The sequence below is a fragment of the Megalobrama amblycephala genome, linkage group LG20 (assembly GCF_018812025.1).
Source record: "Megalobrama amblycephala isolate DHTTF-2021 linkage group LG20, ASM1881202v1, whole genome shotgun sequence".
Lineage (NCBI taxonomy): Eukaryota > Metazoa > Chordata > Actinopteri > Cypriniformes > Xenocyprididae > Megalobrama > Megalobrama amblycephala.
Genome location: NC_063063.1, coordinates 21,195,814 through 21,215,235, shown reverse-complemented (window position 1 = coordinate 21,215,235; position 19,422 = coordinate 21,195,814). Strand labels below are relative to the sequence as shown.

General features: G+C 37.2%; 1 protein-coding gene and 1 pseudogene across 2 annotated transcripts; both read right to left on the bottom strand.

Annotated features, from left to right (window-relative positions):
- Nucleotides 1–1,466: 1,466 nt before the first annotated feature.
- On the bottom strand, nucleotides 1,467–18,718 carry LOC125255699 (pleckstrin homology domain-containing family S member 1-like). 2 transcript variants are annotated; one of them, XM_048171121.1, is made up of 15 exons: nucleotides 18,630–18,718; nucleotides 7,886–7,910; nucleotides 7,606–7,637; nucleotides 7,388–7,488; nucleotides 7,161–7,279; nucleotides 6,931–7,083; nucleotides 6,275–6,365; nucleotides 5,797–5,967; nucleotides 5,620–5,708; nucleotides 5,432–5,488; nucleotides 4,980–5,054; nucleotides 4,771–4,866; nucleotides 2,544–2,636; nucleotides 2,294–2,426; nucleotides 1,467–2,213 (listed from the first exon to the last, which is right to left on the bottom strand). In XM_048171121.1, exons 3-15 carry the CDS (start codon nucleotides 7,628–7,630, stop codon nucleotides 2,145–2,147), a joined length of 1,272 nt encoding a protein of 423 aa, XP_048027078.1. In that variant the 5' UTR covers nucleotides 7,631–7,637; nucleotides 7,886–7,910; nucleotides 18,630–18,718; the 3' UTR covers nucleotides 1,467–2,144. The 2 variants fall into 2 exon arrangements, with proteins under 2 accessions (XP_048027078.1, XP_048027077.1); XM_048171120.1 differs by lacking the exon at nucleotides 18,630–18,718 and having other exon boundaries at nucleotides 7,886–8,029.
- LOC125255168 lies at nucleotides 11,971–18,617 on the bottom strand (annotated as a pseudogene).
- Nucleotides 18,719–19,422: the final 704 nt, after the last annotated feature.

The following is a 19,422-nucleotide window of genomic DNA, read 5'->3' as shown; positions in this document are numbered from 1 at the left end:
TTTCGCCTACATGTATTTCTCCTTTTGTAGGTGTTCTCTGTTGCATGACCATTTCATGATAGTAGTGCAGAGCTGGACGTCTTTTGTTCCTGGCCCTGATGGGAAGAGAAGGTGGAGTTTCTGGTTATTCACTCAGGTAAAATGTCCCTCTGCCAGTCACAAACAACAACGTTTTATTCATCTTGAGTATGCATTTGGTTATCAAAACCACCAGATAATACATGAAAAAGCTTAGTTGGGATATATTTGAATAGGTCAAAACCATTATCTTTACAGTCTTACAACATATTCACATATCCATAGATATTATAAAATAAAAAAAGCATTAAATTGCTGCAGAAATCAAAAACACCTACAGTATGAGAAGTACACAATTCTAATGTGAGACAAAATCTGATTATGTAGATAAAAATGAGTCATGTTACCTTCAACACTTTAAAATGCAGGTGTGTTTCTTACAGAATGTGGAAAAACTGGTTTTACTCACAGCCAGCAGAAAATCATAATGGAAGTTTACAAGGAAGCTACAGCTCTTTGTTCTTGGCTGTGATGGGAAGAGTAGGTGGAGATTCTAGTTAGACGCTTTGGTAAAAAAAAAAAAAAAAAAAAAAAAAAAATCCTTTTCAGAGTATAGCAAACAACAACATCTGAGTTCATCTGCTCATCATGAGTTTGTAATAAGAACTTAGTTGTGGAAACCATCAGTCATACATGAATAAACTCATAGTTGAGATATATTAGTACTTATAATGTGGTACATCAGAAATAAAAGATTACCATATTCAACTGGATGTATTATTTTATAACATCAGATTATTTACTCATGAGCCATTTTTTTATTTTTAGTAGGAACAAACAATTAAATTTTTTTGACCCCATATTGGTTGTTGTATAGGCCAGTCTTGAATATTTAATTCTTTATGGCTTTTAGATTTAAATCATGTAGCACAAATGTAAAGAGATTCTTGTGAAGAGTGCTTTCCATATATGAGCGCTCCAGATCCCAGTTACTGTGTGCATTCATGCATAAAAATGAATTCAGTTGTTAATGTCTTGAAAAGTACATCGATCATTATTACTTAATGATACTTTAAATGCACAATAAACTCACTTGTATAATATCCAACTAAACATTCAAATCCATTGACTATACCGTGTAACTCCCGTATTCTTCAAATCAATAGTTTTTAGTGAAACACAATCAAGGATTAAGTGATCTGAAAGTTTAATAACAATTCACAGTGTAACAATGTGCAAATGCATGCTTATGTACAGCTATATATTAAGTAGGCTACATCTTCAGTAAAACATCTAAATTGTGACTGAAACATTTAAATCAATTAATTATGATTTGGAATACATCATTGATTACATGCTTTTCAAAATGAAATATGCAGTGACAGTAAAGTTGTATATACACAGTATATAAAGTATCTCGTACTGTTAGAATTATTAAAAGTACAGAGCCCCTAAAGGGACTTGGTGAAAAAAATGAGATGGGAGGAAAAATGATTTGTCAATGCTTTTGCATTCGCTCGCGAAATCTTTTGTGTTCCCTCGAGAAACTTTGCGTTCCCTCAGAAAGAAACATTTAAATCAATGAATGGAATTTCAAGGGAACGCAAACATTTTGCGAGTCAACACAGAAGCATTGATTTTTTTTTTCCACCCCATGTCCCTTTACGGGAAAAAGTGCAGCTTTAAAGAGGTTAAAATACATGAACAGTTTATAACTGCATTTTTCACTGTTACTTAACCTTCATACTTGTTATAAAGTAATACTTGACTCTTGTTCTTCACATACAACAAACATGAACTAATATATACCGACTCGAGCAGTTTCATTTACATATATACAGTCTAAATGATACTAATTTCTTTCACTCAGTGGCATTTTGAGTGAATCTGACAATTCATTCACATTGTTTTACATGGTTTATGTACATGCAAAATAGGACAAGGTACTTTAGATATTCGAATTTCCACTTCTGTTATTATTAACACCTTATTTTCAGTATTTTTAGACTCAAATGAATGAGCTTAAATGTCCCACAGTCCCTTTGACCTTACACTAGACATGTGCACAATGTTTCTAATAGCTCAATGGTGATAAGAGAATTCACAAGAGATTTTCTTTCATGTCCTCATTGTGATATGCAGGATTCAGAGTGCAGAGGCTGGGATCCTGGAAACCGCCGAATAGTGAGTTTTACCTGCAGATAATTTCAGTAACATTATTTATAGCTCTCTGAATGTAGTGATGGAAAAAAATCAGGTGAAATCATCATCTTACCTCATCCTTGCTTAGTCTTCTTAGGTATGTGTGTATCTCTTCTACTGTGTCTGTCCGCAGGCCATTGAAGGCCAGGATCTGATCCCCCTTATGGAACAGACACGAGTCCTGAAACTGCCGACACTCAGAAACACTGGAGAAGAAAAGAATGAGAGTCAATGAGAAACATAATACAATGTAAGTTATTCTTTTGTACTCATGTTAATGTTTTCTCTATTGTGATACAACTGTAATAACTGTAGTACGGTACCATGGTTTGCCTTCTTCCTCCGTCAAGATCAGACTGTTTTTCAGACTGTTTGGGCTAACGCAGATCTCCTTCTCGACATGTGCGTGTGTTTCACTGCAGAATAGAAATATGTTTGACAATATTCAAAGAGATGCCACCTTTTTCATAACCTTAGTGCTAAATATAGCTGAGAATCAAATGACACGGGAAATTAAGAATTTGAAATAATTGTTTACTTTGTCCCACTTTATATTAAGTGTCTTTAATTATGGGTGTACTTACATTTAAATGAATCAATTGTGTATGTACATGTTTTTACATTGTCTTTATATTTACAAAATACCTGCAATTACAGTAATTTATGTAATTACAGTATAATTACACTGTTAACTCTTTCCGTACACCTTAACCCACCTTTAAACATACCCATACCACCAAACCTGTCCCTAACCTTACCCATATCCCAGCTCAGTAATACAGCACGAACACAATAAGTACATTGTACCTAACAGTCATTTTTTTGATGCAAGTACATATTAGCAAAGACTATAGAATAACACAAGAAATGTCACTCGTATTGTTTTAAATGGGAGAAAGTATAACGCGCAATAGACCTTATTTTCCAGAGAAACATGCGCGCCGCCATCTTTAGAATATTGTCTTTGAACTTCAGTTTTCGCGGTAGCCCTGTATATTTCAATGGCATCGCTGTTGGAGAATAATTAGCTGGTGAAGTGGATTTACGTGTTGTAGAGTTAACAAAAGTTATCATGAGCATTGTGATGTTTAAAGCGGTGTCTTAACAAATGTCAGTAGAACGGGAAGATTTTAAAATGAGCAGTTCATTCATAAATACATAAGATCGCTGTGGAAATACAAGCCGGAAGTCAAAAGACAACGAGCGCAGCGCTGAAAAGGGGCGGGGCTACATAAGGCCTTCTAAATAAGAGCCAATCGCCGACTGGTAAAGTCATCGCGTCACTTCAGCGGCCGTTATGGTGCGTTCACACCGGACGCGAATGAAGCGGTAAGCGCGAGTGATTTACATGTTAAGTCAATGCAAAGACGCGAATTGACATCCTGCGGCGCGATTCGCGCGAATGAAGCGGCGCGAATGACGCGATTCGCGCGAATGACGCGGCGCGAATTGAGCGATTCGCGCGAATCGCGCAAGTTGAAAAATCTGAACTTTGGCGAATTTCCGCGCCGCGTTAACCAATCAGGAGCTTGCTCTAGTAGTGACGTGACGTAGCGAGCTGAGGCAGAATTTCGAAACAACAATGGAGGACAAAATCATCGTCGCTGTACATCTTCATACATTTATAGAAACAGAAATAAAAAGGATCGTGTTTGAAAGAAAGTGAATGAGGAGGTCGGACAATCTGATAAGTTGTAAAAAACGGTCTTTACTCAATTAGAGCTATATATATATATATATATATATATATATATATATATATATATATATATATATATATATATATATATATATACATATATATATATATATATATATATATATATATATACATATTAAGACTACAAGCCAACTAAAGACGACCAATTGAGCTTATTCGCTGTAATTTACAATTATTTCCCCACTGACAAGTTGTGTTTATTCAGAGGAAGTGTGCAGAAAGCAGTGGGAGAGTCTGGGACACATAAAGGAGCGGGAGAGCCCCTCTCATGACGCGAATTCGCGTCTGTTGTGAAGGGATTTTCACGCGCGAATGAAGCGAGTAAACTCAAAATGTTCAAGCGTCCAACTACGCGCGAATAGCGCGATTTATTCGCGCAAGTCGCGTCTGGTGTGAACACAGCATTAGAATCGCGAGCCTCCGAAGAGACGCGCATTTAGGTCTGCGCATGCGCATTAGCTCGATCCAGCCTAAAAAATAGTTTTTTTTTTGTCATGATTCGAGCATTTTAGAAACTGAATTTATGAGCCGGTTGTTGTTAGATTTCATTGGTGATTTCAAATATGAAATTTAATCGTAAGGTTGGCAAACAGTTTTGGAGAATAGAGTGCCCCAGGGATGACGCGTTTTTGTAGGCAAAACTGCCTAGGATGCCCGAGAGGCGTTTCAAAGATGGCCGCCGAGTGAAATGACTTGTCTTAAAGGGACTTTGATATTAGGTAAAGACAACTAATATAAAGTGAGTTTCCTTTTATGCATAATACTCAAGTTGTTCTAGTGTTGAACTAAGGGGTGAGGGGGTGAACTGAAATGATAAAAAAAAAAATCACCTCTTGTTTAAAGGCACCTTGTCCAGCTCGGTAGAGGCACAGTTCTCATTGAAGTTGGGGAGACGATGCTGAGAATGTCTCCCATCTGTGCTCATTCTAAGGAAAAAAGTAAGTGAAACAAAGATAACATCATTCAGATGTATTCAGCAGAAAAACACAGTTCAAAGCTGCCATGGTGTCAGTAAAACTGCATTAAAGGCAAAATGTACCGTTTATTTTCATATTCCTTATCCTGGTTGACTGCACCATTGCACACAGAGGACTCATGGCCATTAATGGAAGTGCTGAAAAAGACAAAATAATAATAAGTTTAACTTGCTTAATCATTCTAGTCAGAGATGATTGCATCTTTAATGTATCAAGATGCTAAAACCATGCTACAGTCAGTGTTTCTTTAATCTTAGCATTCACCTGACCTGACCTGTTCAGCAAGACTGGACATTTCTAAACAACAAAACTGAATGTTCAGCAACGCTAAGATTTGTTTTGTAGTCTTTAAATAAACAAAGAATCACATCTATGTGTAGCATCTGAGGCACGGGAATGAGCTTAGTGAATGCATAACAATGTGTCAGATGGCAACACGCACGAGTTTACTGTATCTTGCACAACTAACACAATAGTGCATTGTCATGAGGCAAATCGAAGGCTTTAAAATTACTTTGTCTGTATGCGTGCAGTGTCCGCCTCTTGTTGGTCATCTTCCAATTTCATTTGCCTAAAATTAGGAAAGATGACAGAAAAAGAACAATTCAATTAAATATCTCTCAGAAAATTGCATTGTATCAGCAGAATACATTTCACATTTTACTAGGCCAGTTAAGGGGAAACGTCTTCTCAAACACCTACAATGATGCCATTAACATGTATTGACTGCCATCCTCTGTAGATTCATCCTGTTTCCCATCCTTCTCGTCTTCATCCTCTTTAACTGAAATCTGTCAAATAGAAGTTTGAGTTTTTGTCATATGGAAGTTTAAAAGCATTTGTGTGCATATATTAAAGAAACATGTAAATGTGTAAAACCTTGCGCTCTACTGGTACTAGAGGTTCGCTGAACTTGCGAGGATAGTCATAATGGTCGGGGGGCAGAGAAGATAACATTAATTCGGGTGCTGACCGTCTTTCATCAAAGTGATCTTTAACCTTTGGTTCCGAATCGTTCAGAGGTGCAGATGTTGATCTACATCTGTTGTCCTGTGGAAAAAGGTAAAATATGTGAGCATGCACAGCCTCTCAAACGTGTGTGTGTATATATATATCTCAAACGTGTGTGTATATATATATATACACACACGTTTGAGAGGCTGTGCATGCTCACATATTTTACCTTTTCTATATATATATATATATATATATATATATATATATATATATATATATATATATATATATATATATACAGATTGTAATATTACAAATAACAAATAAAATGTAGGAAATGGTAAAAATAAAGAATCAGTAGGTGTGTCCAAGCCTTTGAGAGAAATATTTTAATGTTTACCTCAATGGTGTCATCTGTATGTCGCAGTTTATTTGGTTTCTGGGTCTTCACGGCCTTGACTAAGGCATCGTGCCAGCCATTCACATCATCACTAAAAAACATCAGAAAACATTTACTACTACTGTTTTGGAAAATTTTATCATTTGTTTTAAAATAAAAATGTAAAGTTTAAACTAAACAATTTCTACAATTATATTTATGGTATATAACTTATGTTTGAAGTAGAATGATTAAGTTACTGCTTAAAGACTTCATGATATTACTTAAGACTTCTTCTTAATCTTACTCTCTTTATCTTTTAAGTTCATGTATTTCTTTGTGTATTTTATATATTTATTTTCTGTATTGTCTGTTTAATGTTTGAATACTAAATATGCTTTTGCACTATTCTAAATGCAAACAGTCATGACAGTAAAGCTTTGTTGACTGATTTTGTAAGACTCAATTTTAAATGTGTGTATCTACTACTATATATGCTACACTACTGACACATGCATGGCTTCAAAATCAAAAGACATGGGCTAAAAGCCATACTTCATGGAGACTTTACATTTTTTTTTTTTTTTTTTTTTTTTTTTGTGCCTGTATCATGCTGGCTGTCATTGCACTATGGTGTGACATCAATGAGAGATATGGTCAAAATGATGGTTGCAAACCTGTTTTCTCCAATCAGGAAATAATCTCTCGCGTGTTTTGGTGTGTCATCTTCCACCCTCAAGAACAGCACAGAGGCTGGAGGACACCTGAAGTGTTTCTGAATCCAGTCCCACATCTGATGTTTGTCTGGGCCAGTAAACAGCAAGCTGATCCTTTAAAACAGAAAGACTTTCTCATTATAGTGTGAAAATACTATGTTTATTTTTGAGTGTGACAGTATTTTCCTTACTTAGAAAGGTCTATCTTTCCCACAGATTTGTCTCTCTTTTCGTTGTTTGTATGGTATGTCAGCTGGTAGGTGTCTTCGCCCGTCTTGGAGAGCACAAAGAAACGGTGCTTCCATGATTTCTGTGGCAGACATAACAGGTAAATCTGCTGAGTTTCACAAACAAAGGAACTGTCTTTGATAGACTGCAGATATTTCAATTTCTATTTGAAATGCAATATGAGACGTACAAAGCTTTTTAACACGGCCGATTGGCCAGGGGACTTGTGCAGGTATCCAGTGTACACTTCCTCTACCATTGCTGGTTCTTTGTAAAACTTTGCAGTTGATGCTGCAGAAACATAAATAAACTGATTAACATTAAATACATAGATGCCACTCAGTTTAATTTATGTCATTAAATTGTCTTTCTTGATTATCCCGTTTTCCTAAACGATTTTAGACTTACTTGTATTTTTGTTGGACTTGCTCATGTTGTTGCTAAAATAGATGTGAAATTATTTTACTGTAAGCAATGAAATCAGATGCAATCAGATGTAAACATTTATGATTTTGTAAAACAAAACTAATATTCAGTGAAATGTCACCACAAGACTAATTGAGATGCAGTGGAAATGAGCCCTCCATCATATTTCAAATATATATCAGCATTACTTCTATACAAACATCAGAGACATATAGCAGAATCATCATACCAGTAGCCATATTATATATTATTTATGTCTTACCTTGTGTCACGGTAAAAATAGTGTCCTCTGAAAAGTTATTCAGCTCTCAGAACATGCGTGTTACGATATCAGATTAGGCGGAAGCTCGAGGCTTTTTTGTTTGTTCCAGAGAGTTATGCTGGTAATAGGAGGAGTTTCTGGTTATATGTAAGCTTAGGTTTAAGGTCCCTCCCTTTTGACTGAGTCTGTCATTAGTTTGTGGAAATTACCAGACAAACTAGGTATTCATAATGGCTTTGTGCTATTGTGGGAATACTACAAAAAGAAATTTAGCTCTGAAGCACATCCAGTGAGCTGTGACTGGAAATATGTGCAAATATACACTGAAACCTGACACTGTTCCATTTATCAGATTATGTGGTTAGAATCTCCTGGCTCCCCTTAGAAATACAAGAGGTCAATTAATAAGTTACCTTAGCAAAAAATAATAAGTTACCTTAGCTCTGCATGCTGCTGGGGATTTTAGGGGGAATTCTTGATTGATGGATTTCAGTAAATAATTGTATTTCCTCCACCATTTCTCCTGTAACATTTGGCTGGATGAGGAGGGGTTGGGGTGATTGATTATAGCATTTGATTTTGTGTCTCTAAGGGTTAAATAAATATGTGATAGGGCTACTCTAAGTAAAAACAATATATAACAAACAGAAATAAAATGTTGTGACATTTCTAACTATATGAATGAACATTAACAAATGATCTAATATGCATTATAGGCCTATATCCAGTGTTGAGTGTAATTAATTACTAAGTAATCTAATTACTTTTCCCTTGAAAGTAAGGTATAGACTGTATAGACTATACACCAATTCAAAACTAAATTGGATTTAACAAAAGTGCAGTTTCGTGTCTGTCCTTGTATTGTTCAAATGGTCGAGGTTGATATGGGATTTAGAAAGTAATTAGTAATATGTAATCCGATACTTTTTAGTGAGAGTAATTAGTACAGTAATCTAATTACACTTTTGATGTAAATAGTTAATGAATTACTTTTTTAGAGTAACTTAACCAACACTGCCTTTATGCAACAATGCTAGTTAATACTTTTAATCAAAGTTAAGTGTGTGTATGTGAAGTTTTAGCTCAAAATACCCCACACATAATTTTGTATAGCATGTTAAATTTGTAACTTTTTGAGGGTGAGCAAAAGCGCTCCGTTTTTGTGTGTGTCCCTTTAAATGCAAATGACGTGCTGCTCCTACGAAGAGGGTGGAGTTTCAAGAGCTCATGTTGTTAGCACATAGTGTTAGCAGCGCCGATTACTTCACAAAGACTCACTGAAAATGTCAGAAACTGTTCAGCCTTTTATGTTCAAACCAGAGTCGGACAATGATGGAGAGACTCAAGAAGAAGTGACAACATGTAGAATGCAACAGGACTATTCTGAATGGTTAGTTGGTTTATGTAGCTGATGTGGTGTTAACTATCTTAAAGTCATTGATTAGCATATTCTGTCATTATAATCTATAAATTGCTCATGTGGGAACTGTTGTAAGATGCCTACAGTGCCAGAGAATATATGCTGCATGAACAGGTATAGTTTAGTTTCATTACGGGTACTGTATTGCAATAATATGGCCTCACCCCCTTTATTGCATGTTCTTGGGGGCAGGGTTTATGTAAATTCTAGGGTTAGTGATGTCACCAACCCGGAAAGAAGCTCGTTGTAGTCCCTACCAGCTGTTTGTTGTAGTCCTTAAATAGAGAATTCTTTAAAAGAAAATATCTCCCTTTGCATTGAACTTTGAGCGTCCTAACTGTGCAGACGTTGCTTATGCTCTAACAGCAACGCTACACACTAACTTTTTTTTTTTTTTAAATAGGAGTGGTCACTGAGCATGTAAAGTGCTTCACTGATTAGTGTATGGGGTGTGGAAGTAAGAAAGTTTTTCATTGTTGTGCTTTGCTTTTTTCCTATTCATGTTTCGATAGGAAGGGCCTGATTCTCCTAATGTTGTATAAGGCAAATCTGCAGGACCAGGCAGTTCTAGCAATGTAGACTGTGAAGTTTAACTTATAATCAATCACAACTCCAAGGTTCCTGGCTGTCCTGGATGGAGTTATGGTTGACTAACCTATCTGAATGGAGAAGTTGTGATGAAGTGTTGAGTTGGCTGTGACCACAAGCAGTTCTGTCTTCACAAGGTTGAGTTGAGGGTGGTGGTCCTTCATCCAGCAAGAAATGTCTGTCAGGCAGGCTGATATGTGAGCTGTCAGATCATCTGGCTGGAATGAGAGGTAGAGTTGTGTGTCATCAGTGTAGCAGTGATAGGAAAAACCATGATTCTAAATGACAGATCCTAATGATGACATGTAGAAGAGGTCCAAGCACTGAGCCCTGAGGCACCCCAGTAGCTAGATGTTGCGACTTACGCACCTCACCCCTCCATGACACCCTGAAGGACCTATCTGAGAGGTAAGACTTGAACCATTGGAGTGTGGTTCCTTAGATGCTCTTCATCATGAGGGTTAACAAAAAGGATCTGGTGGTTAACTGTGTCAAAAGCAGCAGACAGATCCAGCAAGATGAGTACTGAGGATTTTGAAGCTGCTCTTGCCAGTCTCAGAGCTTCAATAACTGAAAGCAGGGCAGTATCAGTTGAGTGGCTACTTTTGAAACCAGACTGGTTGCTGTCCAAATCCATTGATCATACCTTGTAACTCCCTAAACTCAATTCTTTCAATCTCTAGTTTTTAGTGAAACACACAATAGGATTAAGATTTGTGAAAGTTTAATAACACTTCACAGTGTAACAATGTGAAAATGCATGCTTTTGTACAGCATAATTCATTAATATAAAAGAGCTACATGTACAAGTGATTGAAACATTTTAAAACATCATTGATTACATGCTTTTCAAAACCAAACACATGAACACAGGTAATATGTACAGTGGCATGAAAAAGTATGTGAACCCCTTGCAGAATCTGTGAAAATGAGAATTATTTTAATAAAATAAGAGGTATAATAAAAAATGCATGTTATTTTTTGTTTAGTACTGTCCTGAGTAAGATATTTTACATAAAAGATGTTTGCATTTAGTTCACAAGACAAAACAATAGCTGAATTTATTAAAATAACTCCATTCATAAGTATGTGAACCATTGATTCTCAATACTGTGTGTGGTTACCTGATGATCCACGACTGTTTTTTTGTTTTGTGATGGTTGTTCACGAGTCTCTTGTTTGTCCTGAGCAGTTAAACTGAGCTCTGTTCTTCAGAAAATTCCTCCAGGTCCTGCAGATTCATCAGTTTTCAAGCATTTTTGCATATTTGAACCCTTTCCAGCAGTGGCTGTATGATTTTGAGATTCATCTTTTCACACTGAGGACAATTGAGGGACTCAAACTCAACTATTAAAAAAGGTTCAAACATTCACTGATGCTCCAGAAGGAAACACGATGCATTAAGAGCTGAGGGGTGAAAACTTTTGAATTCAAATATCAAGGTATATTGTACTTAATTTTTCTGCCGGGAAACATGCAAGTATCTTCTGTTGGTTCCGAAGGGCAGTACTAAATGAAAAACAATGATATTTAAACAAAATAAGAAAAAATGTGACATCTTCATCCTGTTCAAAAGTTTTCACAGCCCGACTCTTAATGCATCATGTTTCCTTCTGGAGCATCAGTGAATGTTTGAACCTTTTTTAATAGTTGTGTTTGAGTCCCTCAGTTGTCCTCAGTATGAAAACACAGATCTCAAAATCCTACAGTCACTGCTGGAAAGGGTTCAAATATGCAAAAATGCTTGAAAACTGATGAATCTGCAGGAGCTGGAGGATTTTTCTGAAGAACAGAGCTCAGTTTAACTGCTCAGGACAAACAAGAGACTCATGAACAACCATCACAAAACAAAAAAACAGTCGTGGATCATCAGGTAACCACACACAGTATTGAGAATCAATGGTTCACATACTTATGAATGGGGTTATTTTAATAAATTAAGTTATTGTTTTGTCTTGTGAACTAAATGCAAACATCTTTTATGTAAATATCTTACTCAGGACAGTACTTAACAAAAAATAATATGCATTTTTTATTATCCCTCTTATTTTATTAAAATAATTCTCATTTTCACAGATTCTGCAAGGGGTTCACATACTTTTTCATGCCACTGTATGCCTGTAGTCAAAGCACAATCTCCAAATAAAACTGTAGTCTGCACAGCAACGACACATAGAAATCATCTCTTAGACCTATCAGCCACAAGAAAAAAAATCTTCAATCAAGAAATGTATAATACTTTACTGCAGGCCTGCAACTCCAAATGTGGCCTTTCTCTCCAGATTGATGCTGATAAAGTCCTGCATGAGGGCATCAATGTCCAAACTGTCTAATATATCTCCATGAACATGCATCAGAGCAAGGTGGGTCAGTCTTCTTGAAATGCCTTTTTTGCACCATTTGGACTGTTGTGTTAAAACCAAAACACTTGACGTCATGAGACAATTGTTGCTTGTTTTCATTGTGGCATAGGCTACTTGCTTTCAAATGAATTTTAATGAATAGACAAATTAACATCATGAATTTTATTTCTTTTTTAAAAACATACTGTATTTATTTATTTTTAACCCCCTCCCCCCACGCCCCCCACACCAGGGGGTGCTGCAGCACCCTCAGCACCTCTACTTCCCGCGGTACTGCATATAAATATGAATATATACCCACAATACTATGCAGTTTCATGTACATATATACAGTCTAAATGTTACTGATTCCTTTCACTCAGTGATATTTTGATATCAATGAATGTAATAGTTCATTCACATTGTTTTACATATTTACATGATAATGTACATGCAAAAGAGTGCAAGTTAATTTAGATAACCTGATTTCTACTTCTTATTGGCTTTAATGTCCAACAGACCCTTTGACCTTAAACAAGGCATGTGCACAATATTTCTAATAACTCAATGGTTATAAGAGAATTCACGTGAGATTTTGTTTGATGTCCTCAGCGTGATGATGAGATTCAGAGTGCAGAGGCTGGGATCCTGGAAACCGCCGAACAATGAGTTTTACCTGCAAGTAATTTCAGTAACTTTATTTCTTTGAATGTAGTGATGAAAAAACATTATTTTATTGTGAATCATTGTCTTACCTCATCCTTGCTTAGTCTTCTTAGGTATGTATCTCCACTAATGTGTCTATTAGCAGGTCATTGACAACTAGGATCTGATCCCCCTTATGGAACAGACATGAGTCCTGAATCTGGTGACACTCAGACACACTGGAGAAGATGATAAGAGATTAAATAAAATACTGTACATTGTAAGTGTTAATTTCTACTTGTGTTATTATTATTATTATTATTATTTTAGAAAATTGAATATGTATCAGCATACATATTAAATGGTAATAATGTCATTACCAATTATCTTTTGTAGAGCTGTACCATGGTTTCCCTGTTCCTGTGTGAAGATCAAACTGTTTTTCAGATCTTACACAGATCTCCTTCTCAACAGGTGTGTGTTTCACTACAGAATAGAAAAATACAGATGCCATATTTATCATAACCACAGTGCTAAATATATTTGATTTTAATTAGTAAATGACAAAATATTACTCAACACTTAAGACACATTGATATACTCAACAATTGTTTGCTCAAGGCTAAAACACCCTGCTAATGTTATTTCCAGTACTAAAATTAAAAATGTAACCACATATTTAACATTAGTGGGGACCACTAATACTAATTTGATCATTTAAGAATCAGCCACTGAAAAACGTCTCAGGTTAAGCATGTAACCATGGTTCCCTGAGTCTTTCACGCTATGGGAACGCCTCTGCGTGATTGTGTTGTGAAGCATGTGTACGAGAGCACACTGGTCCCAGGAGCAGAACCCAAATCTAGGTAGACCACCAGGGAAAACCACCCCGCATCTCATACATCCTGGAGAGAAACTCCTAAATTAATGCTTTTGAAGCCACCAAAGGATGGATGGCTCACTTGTATGCAAGAGAAATAGCTTTGACTATCCACTTGCTCACCCTCTGCTTAGATGCTGGACACCCATTCCTGGGTGGCCCAAAACAGACAAAGAGTTGATCAGACTTTCGTTGATCAGGGCAGCTCTGTAGACAAGCCCTAACAGGGCAAAGCAAATTTAGTTTTTCCTGATTCAGAGTACTGAAAGGAGGAGGAAAGAAGGCATGCAGTGTAATAGTTCTTGCCACATTAGTGGGAACCATACGAATATACCCTGGTTTAGTCAAAAACCCTTTGGTCCTGAGCCACTACTGTAAGGGCCTCATGTACAGCAGGCCAAAAGGTATCACGTCCATCACGTTTACAGTGATGGACTGGCCTAGCTTTAACTTGTCTACGGCTACTAGAATTGACTCGATACAAGCAGGGGAGAGACGTGCCTGCATCGATGTCGAGTCCCAAACTACTTCTAAGAAAGTGGTCCTTTTGAGCTGGAACAAGCACACTTTTCTTGGAATTGAGCCGTAAGCCCAAATTTCATGTGGTCGAGAATGACATCTCGATGTCAAACCACCATCTGTTCTGACTGAGCCAGAATGAGCCAGTCGTCTATATAGTTCAATATGCGAATGCCCTGGAATCGCAGTGGAGCGCACGTTCACGCATTTCGTGAACGTGCAGGATGATAAAGCTAGGCCGAAGGAAAGAACCTGATATTGGTATTCTTCGCCCCCTAAAAGCAAACCTGAATGGATGGATGTGTGTGCCACAGTATCGAGGGGCTGACCCAGTAACATTGGTGATGCAGTGTCAAGTGACTGGATCATGCAATCGCCTGAAACCTCTGCACCACGAAAAACACAAAGTGGCGAGGTTTTCAGAATGGCCTCCTGAGGACACCGAAGGGAGATGACCTCCATAAGCACCTCATAAGCTGGAGTGTGAGGTGAAAGGGTTCCCTCAAAAGGGAACCTGCATCATAAATCGCTAATCTGAATATGGTGGTTCCAGCCCTGACTGACATTATAAAATTCACCTCTTGTTTAAAGTTGCCTTGTCCAACTAGTCCATGCCAGAAGAGGCATGGCTTTCATTGAAGTTGATGAGAGATTCCTTTGATTGGCTGAGGTCTTCACTGAGGGGGGAGGGAGGGGGGACAGATAGTCAAACAGAGATGAAGACAGTACAACTTAAAGAAAGAAAGAAAAACAGATAACTGTCTGTTTCTGTACTTTCATTGTAAATTATAACATTTAACTTTCGTGTAATTTGAATATGAATCAGAACACTATAGGACACATCATTGATTGGAGGTTAATCATCTTTATGATTGCATCTCTCAGGTATGCTAAAACCTTGCCAAGATTTTGCTTTAATCTTAACAATCATCCAAGACCAGACCTGTTCAGCAAGGCTAGAAATGTTGGAATTCTCCAAACAGTAAAACAGATGCTAAGAAAAGAAACAGTGTTGTTGACTTAATTACTTTGTCTGCATGCATGCAGTGTCTGCCACCACGTCTGACCACGAAAAAACAACAATTCAATTAAAATATCTCTCAGAAAATTGCATTTTATCAGCAGAATACATTTCACTAGGCCTGTTAAGGGGAAAAGTCCTCTTAAACACCTACAATGATGCCATTAACATGTATTGACTGCTCTCCTCTGGAGATTCATCCTGTTTCCCATCCTTCTCGTCTTCATCCTCTTTAACTGAAATCTGTCAAATAGAAGTTTGAGTTTTTGTCATATGGAAGTTTAAAAGCATTTGTGTGCATATATTAAAGAAACATATGTAAATGTGTAAAACCTTGCGCTCTACTGGTAGTAGAGGTTCGCTGAACTTGCGAGGATAGTCATAATGGTCGGGGGTTGGCGGAGAAGGTAACATTAATTCAGGTGCTGACCATCTTATATCCTTTGGTTCTGGACACTTCACAGGTGCAGAAATTGATCAAAATCTGTTGTCCTGTGTAAAAAGTTTTTGTTTCTTGGGATGTTAAAACAATATTTTAATGTTTACCTCAAGGGCGTCATCTGTATGTCGCAGTTTATTTGATTCCTGGGTCTTCAGGGCCTTGACTAAGGCATTGTGCCAGCCATTCACATCATCACTAAAAAACACCAGGAAAAAAAACATCATCAGTTGTTTTAAAATGAAAATTAAAAGTTTAACCTAAACAACTTCTAGAATTATATTTACAGTATATAATTTACTTTAGATTGATTAAGCTAGCTACTGCTTAAAGACTCCATGGAATTATTAAAGACTTCTTATTCTTTTAATTCCATGTCTCTTTGTTTATTTCATATACACTGATCAGGCATAACATTATGACCACCTTCCTAATATTGTGTTGGTCCCACATTTGCTGCCAAAAAACAGCCCTGACCCGTCGAGGCGTGGACCCCTGAAGGTGTGCTGTGGTATCTGGCAAGATGTTAGCAGCAGATCCTTTAAGTCCTGTAAGTTGCGAGATGGAGCCTCCATGGATCAGACTTGTTTGTTCAGCACATCCCACAGATGCTCGATTAGATTGAGATGTGGGGAATTTGGAGGCCAAGTCAACACCTCAAACTCGATGTTGTGCTCCTCAAACCATTCTGAAGTTTTTGGCTTTCCTGCTGAAAGAGGCCACTGCCACCAGGGAAGACCATTTCCATGAAAGGGTGTACATGGTCTGTAACCATGCTTGGGTAGGTGGTACGTGTCAAAAGTAACATCCACATGGATGGCAGGACCCAAGGTTTCCCAGCAGAACATTGCCGAAAACATCACACTGCCTCTGTTGACTTGCCTACTTCCGATGCCAGGTGTTCCCCCCGGTAAGCAACACAAATGCACCTGGTGATCCACATGATGTAAAAGAAAACGTGATTCAGACCAGACCAGTCCACCTTCTTCCATTGCTCCGTGGTCCAGTTCTGATGCTCACATGCCCACTGTTGCCGCTTTCGGCGATGGACAGGGGTCAGCATGGGCACCCTGACAGGTCAGCGGCTATGCAGCCCCATACGCAACAAACTGCGATGCACTGTGTATTCTGACACCTTTCTATCAGAACCAGCATTAACTTCTTGAGCAATTTGAGTTGCAGTGGCTCGTCTGTTGGATTGGACCACACGGGCCAGCCTTCGCTCCCCACGTGCATCAGTGAGCTCTGGCCGCCCATGACCCTGTCATCGTCGGTTCACCACTGTTCCTTCTTTGGACCACTTTTGATAGATACTGACCACTGCAGACCAGGAACACCCCACAAGAGCTGCAGTTTTGGAGATGCTCTGACCCAGTCGTCTAGCCATCACAATTTGACCCTTGTCAAACTCGCTCAAATCCTTACGCTTGCCCATTTTTTCTGCTTCAAACATCAACTTTGAGGACAAAATTTTCACTTGCTGCCTAATATATCCCACACAATAACAGGTGTCGTGGTGAAGAGATAATCAGTGTTATTCACTTCACCTGTCAATGGTCATAATGTTATGCCTGATCGGTGTATATTTTTTGTATTGTCTGTTTTAATGTTTGAATACCATATATGCTTTTGCAATATTCTAAATGCAAACAGTTTTGCCAGTATAGCTTTGTTCACTGATTTTTTTTTTTTTTAAGACTCAATTTTAAATGTGTGTATCTGCTACTACTAACCTATACATGGCTTCAAAACCATCGGCTAAAAGCCACACTTAATGGAGACTTTTAAATATTATTTTTTTATTCATTTACTTATTTATTTTTGCCTGTATCATGCTGGCTGTCAATGCACTATGGTGTGACGGCTATGAGAGATATGGTCAAAATGATGGTTGCAAACCTGTTTTCTCCAGTCAGGAAATAATCTCTCTCGTGTGTTTTGGTCTGTCATCTTCCACCCTCAAGAACAGCACAGAGGCTGGAGTACAACTGAAGTGTTTCTGAATCCAGTCCCACATCTGATGTTTCTCTGGGCCAGTAACAGCAAGCTGATCCTTTAAAACAGAAAGACTTTCTCATTATAGTGTGAAAATACTATGTTTATTTTTGAGTGTGACAGTATTTTCCTTACTTAGAAAGGTCTATCTTTCCCACAGATTTGTCTCTCTTTTCATTGTTTCTATAATATGTCAGCTGGTAGGTGTCTTCGCCCGTTTTGGAGAGCACAAAGAAACGGTGCTTCCATGATTTCTGTGGCAGATATAACAGGTAAATCTGCTGAGTTTCACAAACAAAGGAACTGTCTTTGATAGACTGCAGATATTTCAATTTCAAGTTGAAATGCAATATGAGACGTACAAAGCTTTTTAATAAGGCCGACTGGCCAGGGGACTTGTGCAGGTATCCAGTGTACATTTCCTCTACCATTGCTGGTTCTTTGCAGTTGATGCTGCAGAAACATAAATACACTGATTAACATTAAATACATAGATACCACTCAGTTTAATTTATGTTATTAAAGTGTCTTTCTTGATTATCCCATTTTACCAAGAGATTTTAGACTTACTTTTATTTTTGAACATGCTCATGTTGTAGCTTTAGTGCTAAAATAGATAAGAAATGTTTATTTTACTGTAAGCACTGACATCAGATACAATCAGATGTAAACATTTATGATTTTATTAAAATAATAATAATATTTAGTGAAATGTCACCAGAAGACTAATTAAAATGCAATGGAAATTAACCCTCCATTGTATTTCATTTAAATAATATGTCATGAATAGTATCAGCATTATTTCTTTACAAGCATCGTGAAGCAGAATCATTATATCAGAAGCAATATTCTATATTATTGTCTTACCTTATATCAACCTTGTAAAAACAGTGTCCTCTGAAAAGTTATTCAGCTCTCACAACATGCGTGTTATGATGGCAGATTAGGATGAAGCTCAAGGCTTTTTGTTTCTTCCAGTTTAGTTAAATGTAAGTTCAAGTTTAAAGGTCCCTCCCATTTGATTGTATCACTTGTTAGTTTGTGGAAATTACCAGACAAACAAGATGTTCATAATGGATTTGTGGTATTGTGAAAAAATTGACACTACAAAAAGAAATCTAGCTTCTGAAGCATATGCAGTAAACTGTGACTGAAAATATGTACAAATGTACACTGAAACCTGCCACTTTTCCATTTATGAAATTATGGTAATGTGATTAGGAGCTCCTTGTTCACTTTAGAAGTGCAAGATAGTATGAGGAAAATAACATTCCTCATTTGTGTTTAGCAGAAGAAAGAAATTCATACAAGTTTGGGACAACTTGGGAGTGAGTAAATGCTGACCGAATTTTCATTTTTGGGTGAACTATCCCTTTAATACTTTTAAGTATTAAAGCTAAAAATAAAGAAAAATCTTTTTTTTAATAATAGGGGTCAGGATGAAAGTTTCCTGAGAATGTAAAGACTGAACAAAGATTGAACTAAATTAGTGTATGGGGTGTGTAAGTGAGAATGTTTTCATTGTTGCACTTGTTCCTGGCATAAAAATACATGCAAACCTCCAACCTGACACTAATTTATATCATCTTACACTTGAATGCACAGATACAGATAAATTGAATTTGAGGACAAATTGGAAAGCATACATTAAAGATTTTAACATATGAAACCTTTATAGTCAAAAGTCT